Source organism: Tenrec ecaudatus, chromosome 10 (genome assembly GCF_050624435.1).
Source record: "Tenrec ecaudatus isolate mTenEca1 chromosome 10, mTenEca1.hap1, whole genome shotgun sequence".
Classification (NCBI taxonomy): domain Eukaryota; kingdom Metazoa; phylum Chordata; class Mammalia; order Afrosoricida; family Tenrecidae; genus Tenrec; species Tenrec ecaudatus.
The window spans coordinates 136380894-136400204 of record NC_134539.1 but is presented as its reverse complement, the minus strand read 5'-3'; the positions used below and the strand labels follow the sequence as shown (position 1 = coordinate 136400204).

Genomic DNA, 19311 nt, shown 5'->3' with positions numbered 1-19311 from the left:
ATGGACGCTGCGGGCCGTACAACAACTGTCTCTTCTTCAACACCCCTCCCACGCTGCTCTGGGATTACAAATGTTAGGACCACCTCTTCCCACCAAAGCTGCCAAGCCACTGGCCCGGTGCTGAAAAAGCCGCAGCCCCAGGGCTGCAAACCCAGGGGCTGCAAACCCAGGGCTGGCTTTTGTGGTACCCCCATCTGCCAAACAGGCAACTTCAGTGCCTGTCTCTCTCTGGATGACCGCGGCTGGTGTGGCGAAGCTCTCAAGGGCCCCGAGAAAGAGACGATGCAAATCCTGAACCATCGCCTGGCCAAGTACCTGGAGAAGGTGCGGATGCTGGAGCGAGAGAACGCAGAGCTGGAGTGTAAAATCCAGCAGGAGTGCGGCAAGGAGGTCCCTGTCGTATGTCCCGAGTACCTGCCCTACTACACTACCATTGAGGCGCTCCAGCAGAAGGTAAGGTGGAAGGAAGCTCGGGAGTCTGTCTGAGCTCATGGTGGATGGATGGTCCCCAAGCAATAGTCATGCGCTAAACGTAGGTCTTTTAAAATGTGGGTTCGGGTGAGAAATGCTTTCGTTGGGTGAGAAGCGCCTCTGGAGGAGAGGCGTTCTCCAAGTGGCATCACTCTGCATTTCCCCAGATAGGTTCTTTCATTCTACCCAGATAACGCCGGATCAAAATGTGACAATGTGTTGATACCTTTTCTTTCACGAAAAGAGGAAACCGGGATCTGAGAATGTGCATTTTGTGGCACAAAGTTCCTACGCGTTTTCGTTTCTGTTCATCCTGTAGCCATCACCACCCTCTTCTCCTATTCGGCGTAGTCCATCGTGTCGAAGTGGTGGGGTCGCTTCTCCCCACACCAAAGCTAAATGTTCTATTCAGCGTGATAATTTGCTAGTAAATATACGCGGCTGGGTCAACAGTGCTAGCAATAATGGACCGGGCATTGCACTCAGTTCTAGGAAAATATTGGTAAACTCTAAAAAGTCCCTTCTCTCGTGGGGTTTACAGCTGAGTGAGTTGTGTGAGGCCATGAAACTTTAGGTGGGGGGATTTTATGTTTGAACAGAAAGCTGTAGACTAAAAGTTTTAAATCTTTTTGTCTGGTTTTTGGGGGGACTGATCTTTTAGGAAAAACACAAAACATTCTGACTTTCCAAAGTAACTCAATTTTACCATGATAATTAATAATAAAAAGAAATAAAACAGGCAGGTCTCCCCTAGCCATGGAAGCACACAGACCCTGGGTTCTTAAAGAAGATTCTGGTGTTGGTCTCATTTGTGTGTACAATTTCTTAATTCTAGATCTTGTGTACCAAGGCTGAGAATTCCAGGCTGGTCTCACAAATTGACAACACCAAACTGGCTGCTGATGACTTGAGAGCAAAGTAAGCTCATCTGACACTGTCACGCGTGACAGAATGCACCCCAACCTCATGCTGACCACTCTCAATAAGAGGACCCCTACCCCAGCTGCCCCAGATCAGGTTAGCACCCACCCAGAGCAAAGGCTCAAATTCAATAACTCACTAGGATGAATAGCAGCCTACGTGATGTAACACTTGTGGCTTCCAGTGTACGAAACCATCTTTTTTTATTACCTACAGGATGGTTCAACTCATGTGAGGTGGGCTTCCAAACGTTCATGGGAATGGAAAGAAAAGACAGTGGAGTTTCCCCTCTAACTTTTCCCAGTCCCCTGGTATATGTTTATTTTACCACCCACTGGCCCGGTATATTTTTAAAAGGAGCCATAGTGTGCGACAGCTAGGCACTTGACTGCTAATCCAAAGGTCAATCAGTGGTTCACACCTAATGGTCGCTCCACAGGAGGAAAACCTGCTAACTCTAAGGTCAGCTAATCCCAAGGTCAGCAGTTCGAAACCACCAGGTGCTCCACAGGAGAAAGACTGGGCTTTCTACTCCTGTAAAGAGTCACTGTTGCAGAAATTCACAGGGACAGTTCTACTCTGTCCTATAAAGGTCACTGTGAGTCAGCATTGACTCAATGGCGGTGAACTTGAGATCTGCTCCTATAAAAGATGACCCTTGGGAAACTCGATGGGGCAGTTCTACTGATTCAGTCCTATAGGGTTAAATGAGTCACAATGGACGCTACCACATACAATTGCAACAATATATTGCTTCCATTTACGGTGAGAAAATGGGAGCTGTATGAGGTTAGCCAAAGGCGTGGGAGTCAATCCAAAACAGTCAAATTTGGGATCTGGGCTTTCTCAGTCAGCGAGTGCTTTTCCCTTAGACAGCACTGGCTCCAAGGGCAGCAGAAGAAATTGACTTTCCTCAAAGAATGAGCAACATCACAGCACTCTGGAAAATGATTTATGAATTATCAGTAAGTCTCCATGCTTATCCCATGGCTTCCTCTCTAAAGGGAGTAACACTCTGCAATACAGAGTGAAGCAAAGATCCAGAGAAAATGGCAGATTGGAGTTCTGTTTGGCGTGCTTTCCCATCCGTCTTATAAACACAGGCCATCTTTCGTGTCTCCTTTGTAAAGGTATGGAGCAGAGGTGTCCCTACGCCAGCTGGTGGAGGCAGATGCCAAGAGCCTGCAGCAAATCCTAAATGCGCTGACCCTGGGCAAGGCAGACCTGGAGGCACGGATGGAGTCTCTGAAGGAGGAGCTCCTCGTCCTGAAAGACCACCATCAACAGGTGAGTCAAAGGCCAAGAGAATCAGCCTCAAGCCACGCCTCTACTGATGGCAGTGAACTTGAACAAAGGGTGGTGTCCCCTCCACCTACTGCTCTGGTTTGGAGCACTGACAACCACCACCACCCACTCCACTGCTACTACCACAAGTTCAATGTTTCCAATCCACCAGCTACAACACAATATCTAGAGCCAAGGGGTGGGGCGGGGGGTTGGAGGGGGCGGGGAGTTTCTGTGGGTTCCTGCTTTTCAGGAAGGAGGAAGCAACCCTGTCTACCTTATGGTGGACATTTCCAGGCAGACATCTGCCAGCTCATCTGAGTGCAAGTCAATATTGGCACAAGTCTGTATTGGCACCTAAAGAATATGGCCTCTTATTATAAAGTCTGCCTCTTTCCTACTGTATCCATGACCCATCCCTAGAAATGACCTACATCCTTTAACACCTTGAACTTCCTAGCCAATTCCCTTTAGCTTAGCTCATATTTTAGCACAGTCATGTGTGAAATGACCTGAATTCATTGGATAGCTTCTCGATAATACCTGTAAGTCATATACTTCCTTTATTGTGGGCTGTATTTCAAACACAATTAAGTTAAACTATTGCTGCCAGCCCGTCACAAGAACCCCAAAGGGTCGTATGCTCACTAAGGGGATTGGCACTTGTTTCTTTCCATAGGAAATCCATTCCTTACAGAGTCAGCTTGGAGACCGACTCAACATCGAAGTGACCGCTGCCCCTTCGGTTGACCTAAACCAGGTTCTACAAGAAATGAGATGTCAATATGAGTCTATTGCCGAGACCAACCACCGAGATGTAGAACAATGGTTCCGCATGCAGGTGGGGAAAGTCTAACAATCGAAAGCAGGAAAATAACCTTGGGTTTCTGGGCGCGCTTTAAGGGAAGCCATATTTGCCTGCTTAATGCAAAGGTCCTTGACTGTGTTTCAGATGGAAGAGCTAAACCAGCAAGTGGCGACCAGCTCGCAGCAGCAGCAGTGCTGCCAGAGAGAGCTCATTGAACGGAGGCGTGCCCTGAACACCCTGGAGATTGAGCTGCAGGCCCAACACCGAATGGTACCCGGCAAGCTGACCAAGCTTAGCTATGCCAGCGACAGTCCCTGCCATTCCTATATCACAATGTTCTTTAACTCTGCCCCTCAGAAGTGCAGCTTCTCTGGTATTGGAGGATCTATCTCACACACACACACACACACACACACACACACACACACACACACACCAAAAAAACTGTGATCAAATATGTCTAGGAACTTCTGGTTTAAACATCTTAGACAAGGCACCTTCCAGAGGGTCTTTAATAAGCTGATGTGCACCATAAATTTCCAAGCATTCCAAAAGGTTAAAGATCACACTTTGTGGGGAAGAGCATATCATGGTAAAAATGATGCATGGAGTATACATCGGGAAATGCTGGGGGGGAGATGAAAAGTTTCATAAGCTATTATATTTACAAAACCATCTAATGAACAACATGGTCTAATTATGACACCCATTTGACAGAAAGGTGGTTTTTCTCAGGGAAAATCCAACATAAGGCTCATCTCTGTCTTGTAAATAGAGGTCTTGAGATCATGAGATTCGAAACAACTTGAACCAAGTCACAAGAATAATAAGAGTTCAAGGCGCAATTAAGATTCCAAAGCTGGTACTGCTTCTGCCTGATTATGTCTGCCTTCTCTGAAGTAGGACGTTACCTAATTGATTTGAATAACTCAACCCTATTTTTGTCCCTCGCTAGTCATATGACCTTGGGCAACTCATTTAACCTCTTGAACTTCAGTTTTCTCATCTATAAAGATGCAGACGAGCAGACAAATAATAGGTTCGTAAAGCCTAACATCCCACCACGATCCACAGACGTACAGAGCAAGAGAGCAACAATGACCTTTAATCATCAAAGTTTCAACTCTTGTATCTTACAGATAGAGTACTTGGTCCAGAAAGGAAAAATGTCTATGACTCAATATTGTTTGCTTCCCTTTTAAGGTACACTCATTGCATGGGGTGCCATGATAACCCATTTTAATGCCCGGATGTGAAATGAGTTGCAATGTTGTGGGGTACTCACAGGTAAGAGAGTGTGGTAGGAGATTATCACACGATTGAAAAAGAGGAAGACAAGGAAACCCTGAAAGGAGGGTGAAAGAGGAGACAAATGAAAGTACGCTCTAGCGTAGATGGAAATTTTACCCACCGAGGTGACTTGCTTAGGGCAGCACACAGGGCCTTGGCAATCCGTCAGCCCTTGCCGCTGAGGAACGACCGTTAAAAACCAGACAGATCACAAGTGGCCTACGTTGGCCATGAGCTGGACAAAGCCATCACGTTAAAGCCTACCTTTCCTCTTCCATGATAGAGAGACTCTCAGGAATGCACCCTGGCAGAGACAGAGGCCCGCTACGCAGCCCTCCTGGGCCAGATCCAAGGTCTGATTGACAGTCTGGAGGCGCAGCTGACGGAGATCCGGTGCGCCCTAGAAAGACAGAATCAAGGATATGAAAATCTTCTGGACATCAAATCCCGACTGGAGTGTGAGATCGCCACTTACCGCAGACTCCTGGAGAGCTGGGACGGCAAGTACGTAACAGAAAAACGATTGGGGGAAAGAGGCCGAGGGGCACACATGTCTGCACCATATATACTCGAGTATAAGCCGAGGTTTTTAGCATGTTTGTATGCAGTTTGGGGGATAAAATTAGGTGCCTCTGCTGATACTCGGGTCGATTCATTTACGGTGTGTGCTAACACTAGCCAGAGGGGGACGCGTGCTTTGATAGCAATGGGAGGCCTGCAATTCTAACCCAGTCCAGACTTGAGGTGCGACTTGAACTGAGTCGTTCTGGATGAGGGGCTTCCAGTTTTAAGTTACTAGGAAAAAAATAAGATGGTTTCACTCAAGATGAACGCTCCTGGCACTGTTACACATGTGGCCTCCATGAGCTAAGTCTTCTTTCATGAGCTCTAACCAGACAACCCTGCTCCCTGGGGAGGAACCGTCTTCTCAAGTTCATGTCCCTGACCCCCAACCCTGCCTAGCTACTTGTACTTGAGGCCAGTAGAAGCATGTCATCCGTGTGTTTCAGCATCTTTTTTTTTTATTGTGACTTGGGTAAAGGTTTACAGAGTAGAGCACCAGTTTTATATTCCACAATATAAACACAGATTGTTTCATCTCACTGATAGCAATCTTTTGTAACATCTCATTGATAACAATCTTTCATCTCATTGATAACAATCTTTTGTAATCCATGTAACGTCACTTTATCCCTCTTCCTCCCTTTTGTAATCCATGTAGTCCGTGTAACTTCACTTAATCCCTCTTCGTCCCTGTTTCCAGTCCTCCTCCTTTCCCAGCCATTCTGAACTTTGTCCTTTGGAAAACGAGGCCCTTTGTATCTCACATGGTTGGCTACTCTAAGGAGTACGTACCTCTTTAGGGTTACTGAACCTGTGATAGACCTATTGTTTGGCTGAAAACTGAGCCACAGAGCTGAGTTAGGTTCCAAACCTGAAAGGTAACAAAGGGTCATAGTTTGAGGGGCTCCACACTCTCTACCTGGCCAGTAAGACTAGTCTTTGCATAGTTTTGAGGTTTGGTCCACACTACCTAGGACCTTTGAAGGTGATGTTTTCAGAAGAGTTAGTAGTGGTAGCTAGGTCCCATCTAGTTCTGGTTTTGGGGTCACAGAGACTGATGTTGACATGGTCCATTAGTCCCTTGAACTCACTGTCTCCATGTGTCTGGACAAGAAGAGACCAATAGCTACACCTTAAGTAGCTGCTCATGTGCTTTTAAGACCCCAGTCACAACTAACCAAAGTAGGGTGCGACTCTGCTATCACAATTGATCTTGGTATCCCCCGAGACGATGGACCTGGGTCCCTGGCCCAGGAACTCATTCCCTTGAGGAAAAGTTATATAACTTTACACCCTGTATGCTCCACCACCCGATCTGCTTTTTTTCAAATAGAAGTTGTAGTATTTTTTAGAAACTAACGAACTCATGAAGAATTATCCTGTAGCACAAGTTCTCTGAAGCAATTCACTTTAAAACTAATACCTCAAACACAGACTTGGTTAGAAATGGTAAGGGACCTTCCTCCCTCAAATAATCAATGAACTCTGTTCAGAGCATCTTCTTAACTGCCAAGTCCACTAGCACCATGTCAAGCAATGTCATAATTTTGAACAATGAGAGTAAACTAAAGTGCATACAATACTCAAAGAAAGATGATGCTTTATAAAAGTTTTCCTTTTCACTGTTTCTTGCTCTGATTCTCTTAAAGTCTCCAGTGATAGACCACCCAGAACACACTTTGTGCACTATTCGTGAAGCATTTTGTGGCTACCTCCCTCTCTTCTAAAGACAATATCTAAATGACAGTATCAAAAATAATTACAATCTGGGGGAGAGGAGTGGGGAGAAAAGGATTTTGTTGTCTTCCATTCTTCAGAAAATAATCAGTTGTACTTCCTCCTCATCACTGTGGAGCCTCGAGTGCTTGTACAGACCTGTGAGTTCGGTTATCATTACGTCCATCCTGCAGATAAGACAAGAAGCTCAGGAGGACTGACTGACTGACTTCCCTGAGGTCCCCAGCTGGGTCCTGGTATGGCCTTCTTCCCACCAACAATATGAAAGTTACTCTAATGGAAGCTTAGATAACCTTAGATACTTCTAAACCTAGGATGCCACTTTCCAAGGGTTCTGGTCTGAGGTTTATCTCCCCGTCTGTTGGCTAAAAGGTTGGCAATTCCAACTCACCCGGAAGTCCCTGAGAAGATGAGACTTCTAATCAGCTTCTAGAATCATCCATCTTGAAAAACTCTACCGAGCAGTTCTACTCCGCCCACCTGGTCACCATATAGCCAACCAACTCCCTGGCAACGACTACCGTAGAAGAGGCACTTGTTTTGAGTGACATGTTGAAAAACTAACCACTGTCATTTTCCTCCACAGTGCTTGTTGCCCTCCACCAATCACAGGTACATGTCTGCTTCTTCCCTAGGCTTCCCTGTAACCTGGGTGCCACCCAAGGTGACCCTTCCACTTGCACATCCTGGAAGGCCAGGGCCACGGAAGGCATGGTCCCAGTGTCTACAGCGTGCAGCTGCTTTGAGTCCCTTGCCCGCCATGGGATCCATGAGCCCTGCAGTGTCTGCAGACCCCTGCCGCGGATCCTAGTGAAGATATGCACAACCACCAAGGAGATTAAGGACGGGAAGGTCATTTCGTCCCACGAGCATGTGCAGCCTTGCTACATCACCAGGGCTGCTAAAGTCTAGCACTCCCGGGCAATGAAACTGGCCCACATTCATGAAACAGAAGCCAAGTAGTCCCTGTCCTGCTGAAGGTACTTAGTTTCTCCTCACCCCAGCAGGTCCCGGTTGCTAGCTAGAGTACAATCTATTCTGCTCCTTTACTCAGTCACTGCTGCCAACGTAGTAATAATAAATGGCATTTCCCCAGAAGGGCCTTTTGCTTTTAATCGCAAGGATGGAAACTGCTTTGTTACGTGTCCCGGAAGTCAGCCTACGCTTGACTCAATGGGTGACTCGGAGGCTGCCCGCTTGTTCACTCCGGTCTTGTTGACTTATGTTCCTCACGAGAGCCAGTCAGACAAGTTCTAGGATTGTTTTGGGGTGACGTACGGCACATGAAGGTGAAAAGCTACAGCCTTCCCTTCTAAATTCTCTCTGCAAATAAAGAAAGAAAGCCTTTATAGAAACTATTATTCCCTGCTATTGAGTGGGTGCATGGTGATCCTATGTGGGTTTGCAACACTGTAACTCTTCCCAGGAGTGGAAAGCCTCGTCTTTCTCCCGCAGCCTGGTCATAACACAGTAACACAGAGAAGGGTATTCAATACAGAGCTCCTTTGGATAGAGAGCCACCAGTCTAAACCCTGTTGAACGCTGCTGATTATTGCTCCATACAAATACACCAAACCTTGCCAAGATCTCCTTTAAGCTGTCTACAGTCTCCAAAGCTGTGAGCTATTCCACCCCAGATATGTCCGGTGTCACGTCCCAGGGAATAGCCTGGGTCCTTTCATATTTCCTATTTCTCTCTAGTCTGCATGGAAGGGGGCTTTGTTCTGTTTAATAAGGGGCTTATTGCTGGAAGTTTTGAGACAGAATTCCTGTTCCTCTGTCTCCCTGGGCTGAATGACAGTGGATGAATAGCTTAGATTCCTGCTTCAGTCTATCCATAGGGAGAAGTGGGCTTACTAGCCGCCAGCTTTGCGGAGAATCCTAAGAAGTTGCTGCTTGTAAGAGTGAGGCCGTGCCGGGGCGATAAGGCATCACTTGGGCACCAGCCTTTATCACGGTGCTGGGCAGTTCAGTCACAGGATGTTTAAGTCATTCCCTACCGAAATTCTTCCACATTTGCAAGGGTTTTAGTAAATAATTCCAAATAGAATGCAGAATATGGAATTCAAAAGCCCCGAGTCCTATCTTAACCACTGCCTGCCACCATGGGCAAAACACCTAGCCTTCATCAAATCCAACTTCCTGCGTGTTAAATGAGGATCCTGCCTACTGCACAAGACGGTGGCAAAGATCAAGTGAAAATGTTTATGTAAATGACTTTATACCCTGGAAAGAAGCACAGAAAAATTATTTTTACGTAAGCCTTACTTGGACTCCAACTCTGGACGGAGATCTATCATTATTGTCTCACGTTAAAGTGACTCCTCACTACCTTCGTCCTCTAGTGATGACCTTGGGGTTTTAATGGTGGTTAGCTTGTAAGAAAAACTGAACACGATGTCCTATTATCAAACCCACGATTCTTCTCAATGAAGTTGGATACTGGGTGGGGGGGGGGGAGGAGGTTTTCTTGCTTTTTTAGTCTTGGAGCATGTAGAGATCGGCAATACCCAATACCCACGTCAAAGACATATGAATTATCTAATGGTTCCACAATTCACTTCCTACAGACAAGTGGCCACTTATAAAAAGCAAGCATGATCCAGAACTCCCTCAGTAATTTCTGACCTGTCAATAATTCCTCTCTCGTGTGAACCCTCAGAGGACCTGTGGTCTTTGTCATTTCATTTGCCACTTAATCTCATGACATCTCAAGCTGTGGAATGGCGATGTGGGAAAAGCATGGGACGTGGGTTCAGAAACCCTGGGATGCAGTTTCAATCCCCTTGCATACAAATGGACTTGGCCCTCTCATTGAAAGCAGGCATATAGCATTTCCTCCCATACTTTTTTCTATGCGTCTGAGTCAGGGCTTGGCCGGGAGTGGACTATAATGCTTACCATCAATACCAACTAAGAGAGCAGATGGCGAGAGGTCAGAGGTGCTCGGTCTGCTCTGAGCTGCTGATTCCCACAAGATTCCGAGCTTAAGAACCTCACTGGATTCAGGCTAGACTCATTCATGCTGAGTTCCATCTCCAGCAATGCTATGCTCGCTTTATCCCAGAAATCCCGCATGCCTTCCTAAGTGAAAATACGTCATTGTAAAACTGCCTAGTAAGAGGTTTGCCCACCCAATTGCTTAAATAAAATATGCTTTTTCTGTATTAAAAGAAGAAGAAAAAAACCTAAGTCACTACCATAAACTGTCAAAAACAAAACAAATGAGATTGTCTTGGGAAAAGCACAGCAGGAACGCTCCTTAGGAGGGAAGACGGCGAGAGTTCATCTCACGGACCTTGGACATGTTATCAGGAGAGACGAGGCCCCGGGGAAAGGCATGCCACTTGGTAGAATGGAGGGGCAGCGAAAAGGACATCAAGATGGGTGCATGATGGGCTCAAACGTGACCACTGGGAAGGTGGCACAGGCCTGGGCAGAGTTCCCTCCGGTTGCACACAGAGTCACTACGGGTTGGAACTGACTTAACGGCTCTTAGCAGCCACCAAGTTGATTCCGACCCATCGGGACCCTATGGGACAGAGCAAAACTGCTCGCTAGGGTGTCTGGGGCTATAAATCTTTATGGGACCACACCGCTTCATCATTCTCCTGCAGAGTGGCTGGGGCAGGGGGCGGGGGGAGGAACCACTGACCTTTCGGTTAACCGCCGGGCCCCAAATGCACTGTGCCAGGAGGGTGCCTATCTATATACACGGGAGAGAGAAGCTCTCTGCTGAACACTGCCCACGGGTGGCCAACTTCCAAAAGTAGTAGGTAGACCCATCAAAGCAAGCCCACTGTGAGTCAGTTCTAACTCAGGCTCCCCGAAAGGGTTTCCCAGACTGCCGGTGCTCACTGGGGCAGACAGCCTCATCTTCCTCCCTCAGAGAGGACGGTGAATGTGCCAACCAATCCCTAACCCAGTGTCACCAGGGCTCCTGGGCTGGTGGTAAGGAGCCTGGAGTTTCACCAGGAAGCTTCCAAAGTATCTTTTGCAGCCACAGGAGGGAGTTCAAGTGTCTTTTTACAAAGTTCAGGGCAGGCCAGCAGCTAGCGTAGAATGGGGGTTAAAGTAGGGGAATAGGAAGGTTCTTCTCAAAAGAGGAGCAGACGGACAGTAAGAAAAGCTAAATGACTCACACAAAGCCACACAGTAATAAGACAGGAGTCTTTTCAGTACCTTCCTGGCTTCCTTGGGAAGTTGAGAGCATCCCGACACATTACATAACCAGTCTCAACAGAAATCATTCATGACAGCCACGGGAGCCTTTTCAACAACTCAAGTCCTTCTCCAGCGGTCCAGTCGGGTTGGCTGTACTTCCTGGTGTCACCTCCCCAACCCCCATGGACCGCATCCTGACCAGACCACACAGGCTCCTTAGTAATGCTTACTATCAACTTTGATCACAGACTAAAGTGTGAGCAATATCGTGGTAAACTGTTTGCATGGAATACCCCTTACATTAGATGAATACTGACAAGAAAATGTTCTATAAACCCTCCTACATTGAATTACAAAGTTGTTAGTAATAACTTTATTAGTCTTGGATTCTCGCCTTCTTGTCTTTTAATAACTCCAAACACCGCCAACGAGTCACTGCCTGCTCATAGTGACCCTGTAGGACAGGGTAGAGCTGTCCTTGTGAGTTTCCCAGACTGAAGCTCTCGATGGGAGTAGAAAGCCTTTGTCTTCCTCCTACAGAGCCTCTGGTGGTTTTGAACTGCTGACCTTCCAGTTAGCAGCCCAACTCATAACCACTGTGTCACCAGGGCGTCTACAAAATGTCATTGATATGGGTTCAAGCATACTGCTTACCACAATATGGTAGCCCAAACACCAGAAAATTGCAGCAACATCAGCAACTATAAAAATACCAGAGCAATGAATGAAAACAACAGCGCAGGCTTATAGCACACGCAGACATACCACAGGATGTAAGGCATCTTTAGAACAGGTTAATGGTGACAGCTTTGATCAGCGTGCATTCGAAGGCTTGAAAAGTAATTACAGAGACTTTCCGTCTCTGAATCATGAGGGTAAGTCAAAGAGTATTGCTACTGGGGATCCACTTCATACATGCGGGGTTTGTCCCACACAAGACATGTTTACATGAGTCTCTGCGATCCACGAAAGGCTGCCAACAGAATCTTGCCTTAATACATATGCTGCTCTGAGTCTCATTAGGTTGCCTTCAAAAAATGATCCTTTTGGTGCCAGGAGAAAAATAATAATTCCGAGTCCACTCACTTGCACATCTTTCCAAGTCATGGAAGCATTGCCACAAGTTTCTAGGCGTGCTTTCCACACCAAACACGTGTCTCGACGGATAGAGCATTTTAAGGATGGTCAGGAAGACCTCGAGGATGCGTCATGGAAGGGAAGATGCTCAACTTGGACAAATGAAGAGACTGAGTGGGATCCAGAAAGCGTGGGCAGAAGACAATATTATGACTACTGATGTTGGAAGTCTCACATGGTTTGAACATCTTGGCCATGGGTGCCGAAGCACTGTGTGAAGATCAGTTTGCTCAAAAAACTAATCTTTTCACCAGACATTTAAGCAAGCTCCAAACCGGTGAAGTTAGTTTAATGGAAAAATAAATGGGGTATGTCCTGGACTTACTTATACTCTCCACATCCAGTAATGAGTGGCTTCCAAGGGGGTCGTCTGGGCCAGTGATTCAAGACAGAGAAGTCAACTCAGAAGGTGAAGGTAATCAATTTTTCTGGAAAAGCACAGGGGCTTATTAGGAAGAAGTCTTAAGAGTATTAAAAACTGCCTCTGTGAGAAAAATCCTGGGAAAATTGTACCAAAGAAGTCTTGTTTGCTTATTTTTTCCCCCATCACAACAATGCACCTACTCATCCTCTGAAGCTAAATAGCCATAGCTGCCCTATGAGAATTTTGTCCTGCTTCTAAGGAAAAACCAACCAAGGAGCCTTTCTGCCATTAGCACTGGTGGGTCTTTGTTCAGATAGGCACAGACTACTGGAGCATTAGAATCAGGAAGATAAAAAAGGAGGAAGTTTATAAAGGGCAATAAAAATTGGAAAGATAGTTTGGTGACCTCTGATAGCCTTGCTTATTTCCGAGATGAAAAACAACAACAACAACAGGCGAGCTCCACAACCACACAACCCGTGAGGACAGCACGTGCCCTTCCCCTAACTCACTGCCCACCACATCTGCAGGGGCGGGAGTGGAGTGGAGTCTGGTGGGTACCACACTGGACCACACAGTGACCGTGGGTTCTGGTTCTTAGAAGCACCCTCGGTTTGTCTGTGCTTATGTTCTACGTGTGACCTTCAATCCCTGACATTACTCATCTTTTCATGCCTAAGCTTGGGCATCCATCAATAGGAGAGGGCATCAGAAACAACAGCCTCCAACTCTTTTCTCTCTTGGGGTCCTTTAAAGGTAATTACCACATAGACTCGAGTATAAGTCGACCCGACTATCCGCCAAGGCAACTAATTTTACCACAAAAACTGCATTAAAAACGTGCTGAAAAACTCAGCTTATACACAAGTATATACGGTAAGGTGGTATCAACGAAATCTTTACATTCTCTAGAAGCTAACAACTGTTTGTTGTTACAGTTAATATTTCCTACCATTTCCATATGCCCAACCATAGACAAAGAAAATATCTTCTACTCGACAGAAATCAACTGAGTACATTTATCCTAATTCTGTCCCCTTTGAGTTACATTTAAACTGTGGGTGACAGGTAGCATTTTAAAAGCAAACCTCCTCTCTAGAGGAGAAGGGAGAAATTAAAATTCAAGAAACAGGCGAAGAGTCCCAGAAGAGGAGGGAAAGCCCGTACGTGTTAGGAAGAACGTTGAGGTCAAGGCAATCCGCAGCCACCACGTCCGTGGTTAGTTGCAGTGGCGGGAAGCGTGGAGTGCATTGTTTCCACACTGTGCCCACATGCCCTTCCTCTGGAATGAACCTGGGCTGGCGGGCTGGCTGGAAGTAGCTGGTCCGGGTGCTCATGCATGATTCACAGCTTCATGAGAACCACCCACGCAGCCTGTTCAGTGGGAGTGACCCTGCTTGGCAACAATGAAAGGTTTGTTTCGATTGGAAGTATCCCTTCAGGGGGAGCATCCTATTTGGAGAGTTTTCTCAGGTGATGCTTTAAGCAAGATGCTGCCACATACATGCGCAGAAAAACATTTAATATGTTGATGCTTTACATATCTTGGGGAAGCTATCACCAGTAAGACATATTCTCTCTCTCTCTCTCTCTCTCTCTCTCTCTCTCTCTCTCTCTCTCTCTCTCTCTCTCTCTCTCTCTGTGTGTGTGTGTGTGTGTGTGTGTGTGTGTGTGTGTGTGTTTACCTTTTCTATCTCAGAACTGTCCTTACAGGATAGGTATATTGGCATCTGGAGGGAAAACCTCTGACAGCCGGTTAGGGGCTCCCTTCTCTGTGACTCAGCCCTGGCGGTGTAGTTGGTTTAGAGGTGAGTTTGGAATTTCTCTAGGAGTCTAAAGGACAAAAAAGGAAAGAACTCTTGCTGCCTTCCTTCTGAGCCCAGGGCAAGACTCTCTGATTGACAAAGACCACGCCTGTGGCGAGGAGTCCTGGTAGCAGAGTGGTTATGAGTCGGGCTTCCAGCCACAAGGTCAGCAGTTGGAACCCCCCAGCCGCTCTGCAGGAAAAACACGAGGCTTTCTGCTCTCGTGAAGAGTGGCCGTCTCAGAAAGGCACAGGGGCAGCCTGACTCGATGGCCTGGAGGGCAGTGGAGTGTGGTTTTTCACTTCATGGAGGCTTAGGGGGCCGATGCGTGACAGTTACTGGGGAGAAGAGAGCACTTACCTAGTTGATCTCAGTGGACCCCCGAAAAGCAACTTAATCCATGGCCCAGCAGACATACAGAAAGACCATATTGGGGAGGCATTTCTCCAGATCTTTAGAGCTGACTGCAGAGAACCCACAACTTGTATGTGGGACCCGATGAGATTCCAGAGGTTGAAGTTTTAGTCAGCTCGTTTCCCACGGACCCACCAACAGAAAGACAACTGTGGTAATCTCCTCTACCCATGGGCCTAGGCTGTGTGGGCACAGAGAGAAGTCTCCCCCGTGGCAAGCAAACAAACGCGACAACCCATTTAAGGAAACCAGGATGCTGATTCAGAGCCGGTGACACCCGTCTGAGGCGTTAAAATGGGTCAGAAGAAAACGCGGTCCTGTCTAGTTAAGAAACAGAACCGCATACTGATTAAGAGCAAGTGCTTGAGGTCAAACCAGCTGGGTCTGATTCCCTGCCCTGCCACCTACTGTGAGACCTTGAGTAGGTTATTCAATCTCTCTCTCTCTCTCTCTCTCTATCTATCTATCTATCTCTCTCTCTCTCTCTCTGCTTCCTCATCTGAAAAACGGGGTTATGAATAGTTCCTACTTCACAGGGCTGAGATGATTGCATTAATTAAGGCAGGCAAAACTCTTAGAGCTTGTCTGGGGCCCAGTGATGCTGTTAGATGACGTCATGGCGCTGCGTGGAGAAGCTCAGATTCAACGGGCACAAACATACAAACATGGCCGACCCAGTATTTTCCTCAGGTTAACCGAGTGCCACAAGGGTGCACAAAGCCATCCTGCTAGCATCATTGATTCAAGCACTGGGGTCAGGATGGAGCCTTTGTTTTTCACGGGAAGTGGAGTCACACAACGCCTACAGTCAAACCACCAGCTCTTTGCGTCGGTCCAGTTCTTAGGTACTAACCGGAAGGTCAGTGGTTTGAGCCCATCATGGGAGAAAAAGGTGGCATTCTGGTCACATGACGATTATAACTTTGGAAACCCTCCTCTACAGAGTTGCTGTGATTTGGGATCAATTCATTGGCAATGGGTTTGATTTGGGGTCTACAGAACTCAGTGGATTTCCCCATGAGTAAGCGGGGCTTCCTTTGAATGAGTTTATTCTGGCTTGAGCCTCTGCTTAGAGTTGTATTCCACCCACATATAATCAATCAGAGTCTACATTTGAACAAAATCACTGGGTGATTCTGATGGATATATACAAGGGCTTGAACTGGATTGAACCTGGATGAAGGCCTACCTGTAAATTACCGACCCTTGTCTCCTTTGGCAACAAATTCAAAGAGGATGATCCAAGAGGAGGATGAAGGATTGTTTGACACCAGCCTGGAAATGGGATCCTTCCTCCCCAGTCTGGAGATGGTGGACAGTTCAGGTAGTTCTTCTAGGACAGTATGTTTCCCTTGTCTTTCAGAGTCAATAGGAAAACATCCCCCAAATTCTCAACAGTTAGCCTAGTTTCAGTCACCACATCATCAAAGAAGTAGATATGTGCAGAAGTCATGGTGCCTACGAGGACCAGAAGGTAGAAAAAGCAGCGCTTCTACTCATTTAAAAGTGGATTGAGCCTCAGGAAGAGCTCACTGAAGACATGGGTGCTGTAGCCAGGTGGTGAAGAAAGCAGATGGTGGCCAGCTATGAGAAGAAAATACTGTCTGGGGTCTTAAAGGCGTGTCTTCAAACAAATGGGCAGTCCACGTGGCAGAAGCGCACCAGCCTGAGTGATCCAAGGATTGTAAATGATAAAATCCAGATCTGAAGGAGGGATGGCTTCAGAGCTTACGTGGTGAACACTCGGTTTGACAGTGCAAGCCCAAAATCCATGTGCAGGGTCCACACATGAACTAGGCCTCCAGCGAATTCCCTCTGGCCATAGCTGAGGGCTGCAAATAGCCGTACCAGACAGAGAGCATTGTAAAATCCACTATGGCAGATATGCCATATGTACGCAAGTATCAGCCGACCCGAACACTAGCCAAAATTTCACCACAAAAACTGCATTAAAAATGTGCTGAAAAACTCGGCTTATACACGAGTATATAGGGCATTTAGGCTAACATGTAATATCCCATCATTTGATCTCCCTTTTGACCCCTTTTTAAGTTGTTTCAGCTTAAAAAACATGAAGGAAATGCATGTGGATTAAGATTCTGGTGACTCTCTTCTGACCATAGCCTAGCTTGGCTGTCATGCAGTCATCAATGCAGTTAGTTCAAAATTTAGCACCTTATCACTTAATCTCCCTTTTGACACATTTTAAGTTTTTCTATTTTTCACTGTTTTCTGCTTTCTTTTAGATTCGGGTTTCTCAGTGTTTTACGTTGTAGTCTGTCTTGTTTTTTCTGTAAGGAATCCAGGATAGGTAATCTATAAAGACAGTAACTGGGTTAATAATTTCTTGGGGGCATGGCAGGGAGTTTTGGGGGGAAATTGGGAGCCAGTAACAATGAGTACAAGAAAGAAGGAAGTGTTCTGAGCTGATTGTGGTGATGAATATGCAACACTTTAATTGAACTACTGAACTGTATGATATGTGAATTATTTGTCAATAAAACTGTTTAAAATTTTAAGTACAAATGAATGGAATACCATGCCTCAGACACAATACTGAGTGTTCTACGTGACTTATTTCAAACAATGTCCACACACAGTTTTCGACCAATATTGGCATACTTGCAAGTGATGTGCTTATATATTATTATTGTCCCCACATCACTCGCAAGTTTGCCAATATTGGTCGAAAATGTGTAACTTGCTCAGCATGACACGGTTAGGAAATGGCAAAGTCAAAACTTGAAAGCATGTGTTTTCTGTTTCCAAATGCCCAGGATTTCATCGTTCAAATCTGAGAATGTACGACATGTGTCCGTTGCGCGGCTGGCACAGGACCCAGCAATGTTTTGTTCTGCCACACGGAGGAAGGGACTCTGCAGCACCTGACAACAACGAGAAAGGTGTGAATCAATCGTTCCATCACAAACGAGTGTGCGGTGGAACGCTAAAGAAAGTGAGCCCTGGACTGCACTCCCCCCTCCACACACACACATTCTCATGATCCCAATTCCACCTTACAAATCCATCTAGACCAGGGCATATACACTGGTACAGATCATAGCAGGACACACAGGGAATCCAGGACAGATAACCCCTCAGGACCCATAATGAGAGTAGTCATACCAGGAGGGGAAGGTAAAGGTGGGGGAAGAAAAGGGGGAACCAATCACAATGATCTACATATAACCCCCTCCCAGGGGGACGGACAACATAAAAGTGGGTGAAGGGGTTCATGAGGAAGGGAGGGGAGAAATGAGCTGATGCCATTGGCTCAAGTAGAAAGCAAATGTTTTGAGAATGATGATGGCAACAAATGTACAACTGTGCTTGACACAATGGATGTATCTATGATTTGTGATAAGGATTGTATGAACCCCCAATAAAATGATTTATTTTTTTTAAAGGTAATTGAGCCCTGAAAACACAACGTGACCATGAAATTTTCACCCCCATCCAGGAGAGATCAATGCTGACGCCGGCATGTTAGCTCATGTAGGTCAGGCAATTTCTTCAGGGCTCAGTCCTTAAAACCCCACCACGCTTTGATTCTGGTTCCATGTTTGGCAACCAATCTCCACAGGACAATTGGTTTCTTCAGTACTTTTATGGAACAAAACAAGTTCCCCTATTTGCAAATGGGACCTCACAGTCCCAGAATGAATCACTTCTCAATGTTAAGCTAGTGGAGTCTTCATGCTGGTTTACTAGTCTGCTGCTTCACTTAGGTTACTTTGTAAAAAATAAAAAAGAAGAAAATAATAATAAAGTTAAGATACTGTGAGCTGTTAAGAATCCCTTTGGTTCCTCCTGGTGCATTAATAAAATGTAGGTGCTTCTGAGCCTCTGGGCCTGCAAACGTGCATGGGACACTCTTACAGATTGAATTGGATCCCTCTCAAACACGTGCTACAGATCCTCAACTCTGTGTGTATAATCCCAATAGGGAATTGTGGTCTATGGTGATGAGGCAGGATTAGCAGAGGGTAGGTTTTGAGTCTCTCTCTCTCAATATTAAACAGGCAGGCAAGCAAGCAGAGACAGGGAGAGAGAGATACTAAAGGCCCGTGAAAATCAGCGGGGAACAGAGACTCAGAAGAGACTAGGACCCACCTCCAGAACCAACAGAGAGGAAGTCTGTCCATGGAGCCCTCTGCCTAAAATCTGACTTCTAGAAAATAAAGGTCCTCGGTAAATGACGTACTTGTGATACGTGTCGCACAAGATAACAAAGGCAGCCACCATGACGGCCCAAGAGCATGCCCCTCTGCACAGCTCCTCCTTTGGGGCCCGAGGACCCAACAAGGAAGCATCTCCAGCCCGCCTCCTTCTAACAGCAGCAGGCAGCTTGT

The 19311-nt window shown here is 46.4% G+C and overlaps 1 protein-coding gene across 1 annotated transcript; it reads left to right on the top strand.

The window, feature by feature from the left end:
• KRT39 (keratin 39) lies at positions 1 to 7987 on the top strand. The gene is made up of 7 exons (XM_075559342.1): positions 1 to 453; positions 1307 to 1389; positions 2523 to 2679; positions 3356 to 3517; positions 3629 to 3754; positions 5058 to 5278; positions 7711 to 7987. Exons 1-7 carry the CDS (start codon positions 1 to 3, stop codon positions 7985 to 7987), a joined length of 1479 nt encoding a protein of 492 aa, XP_075415457.1.
• The last annotated feature ends 11324 nt before the right edge of the window (positions 7988 to 19311 follow it).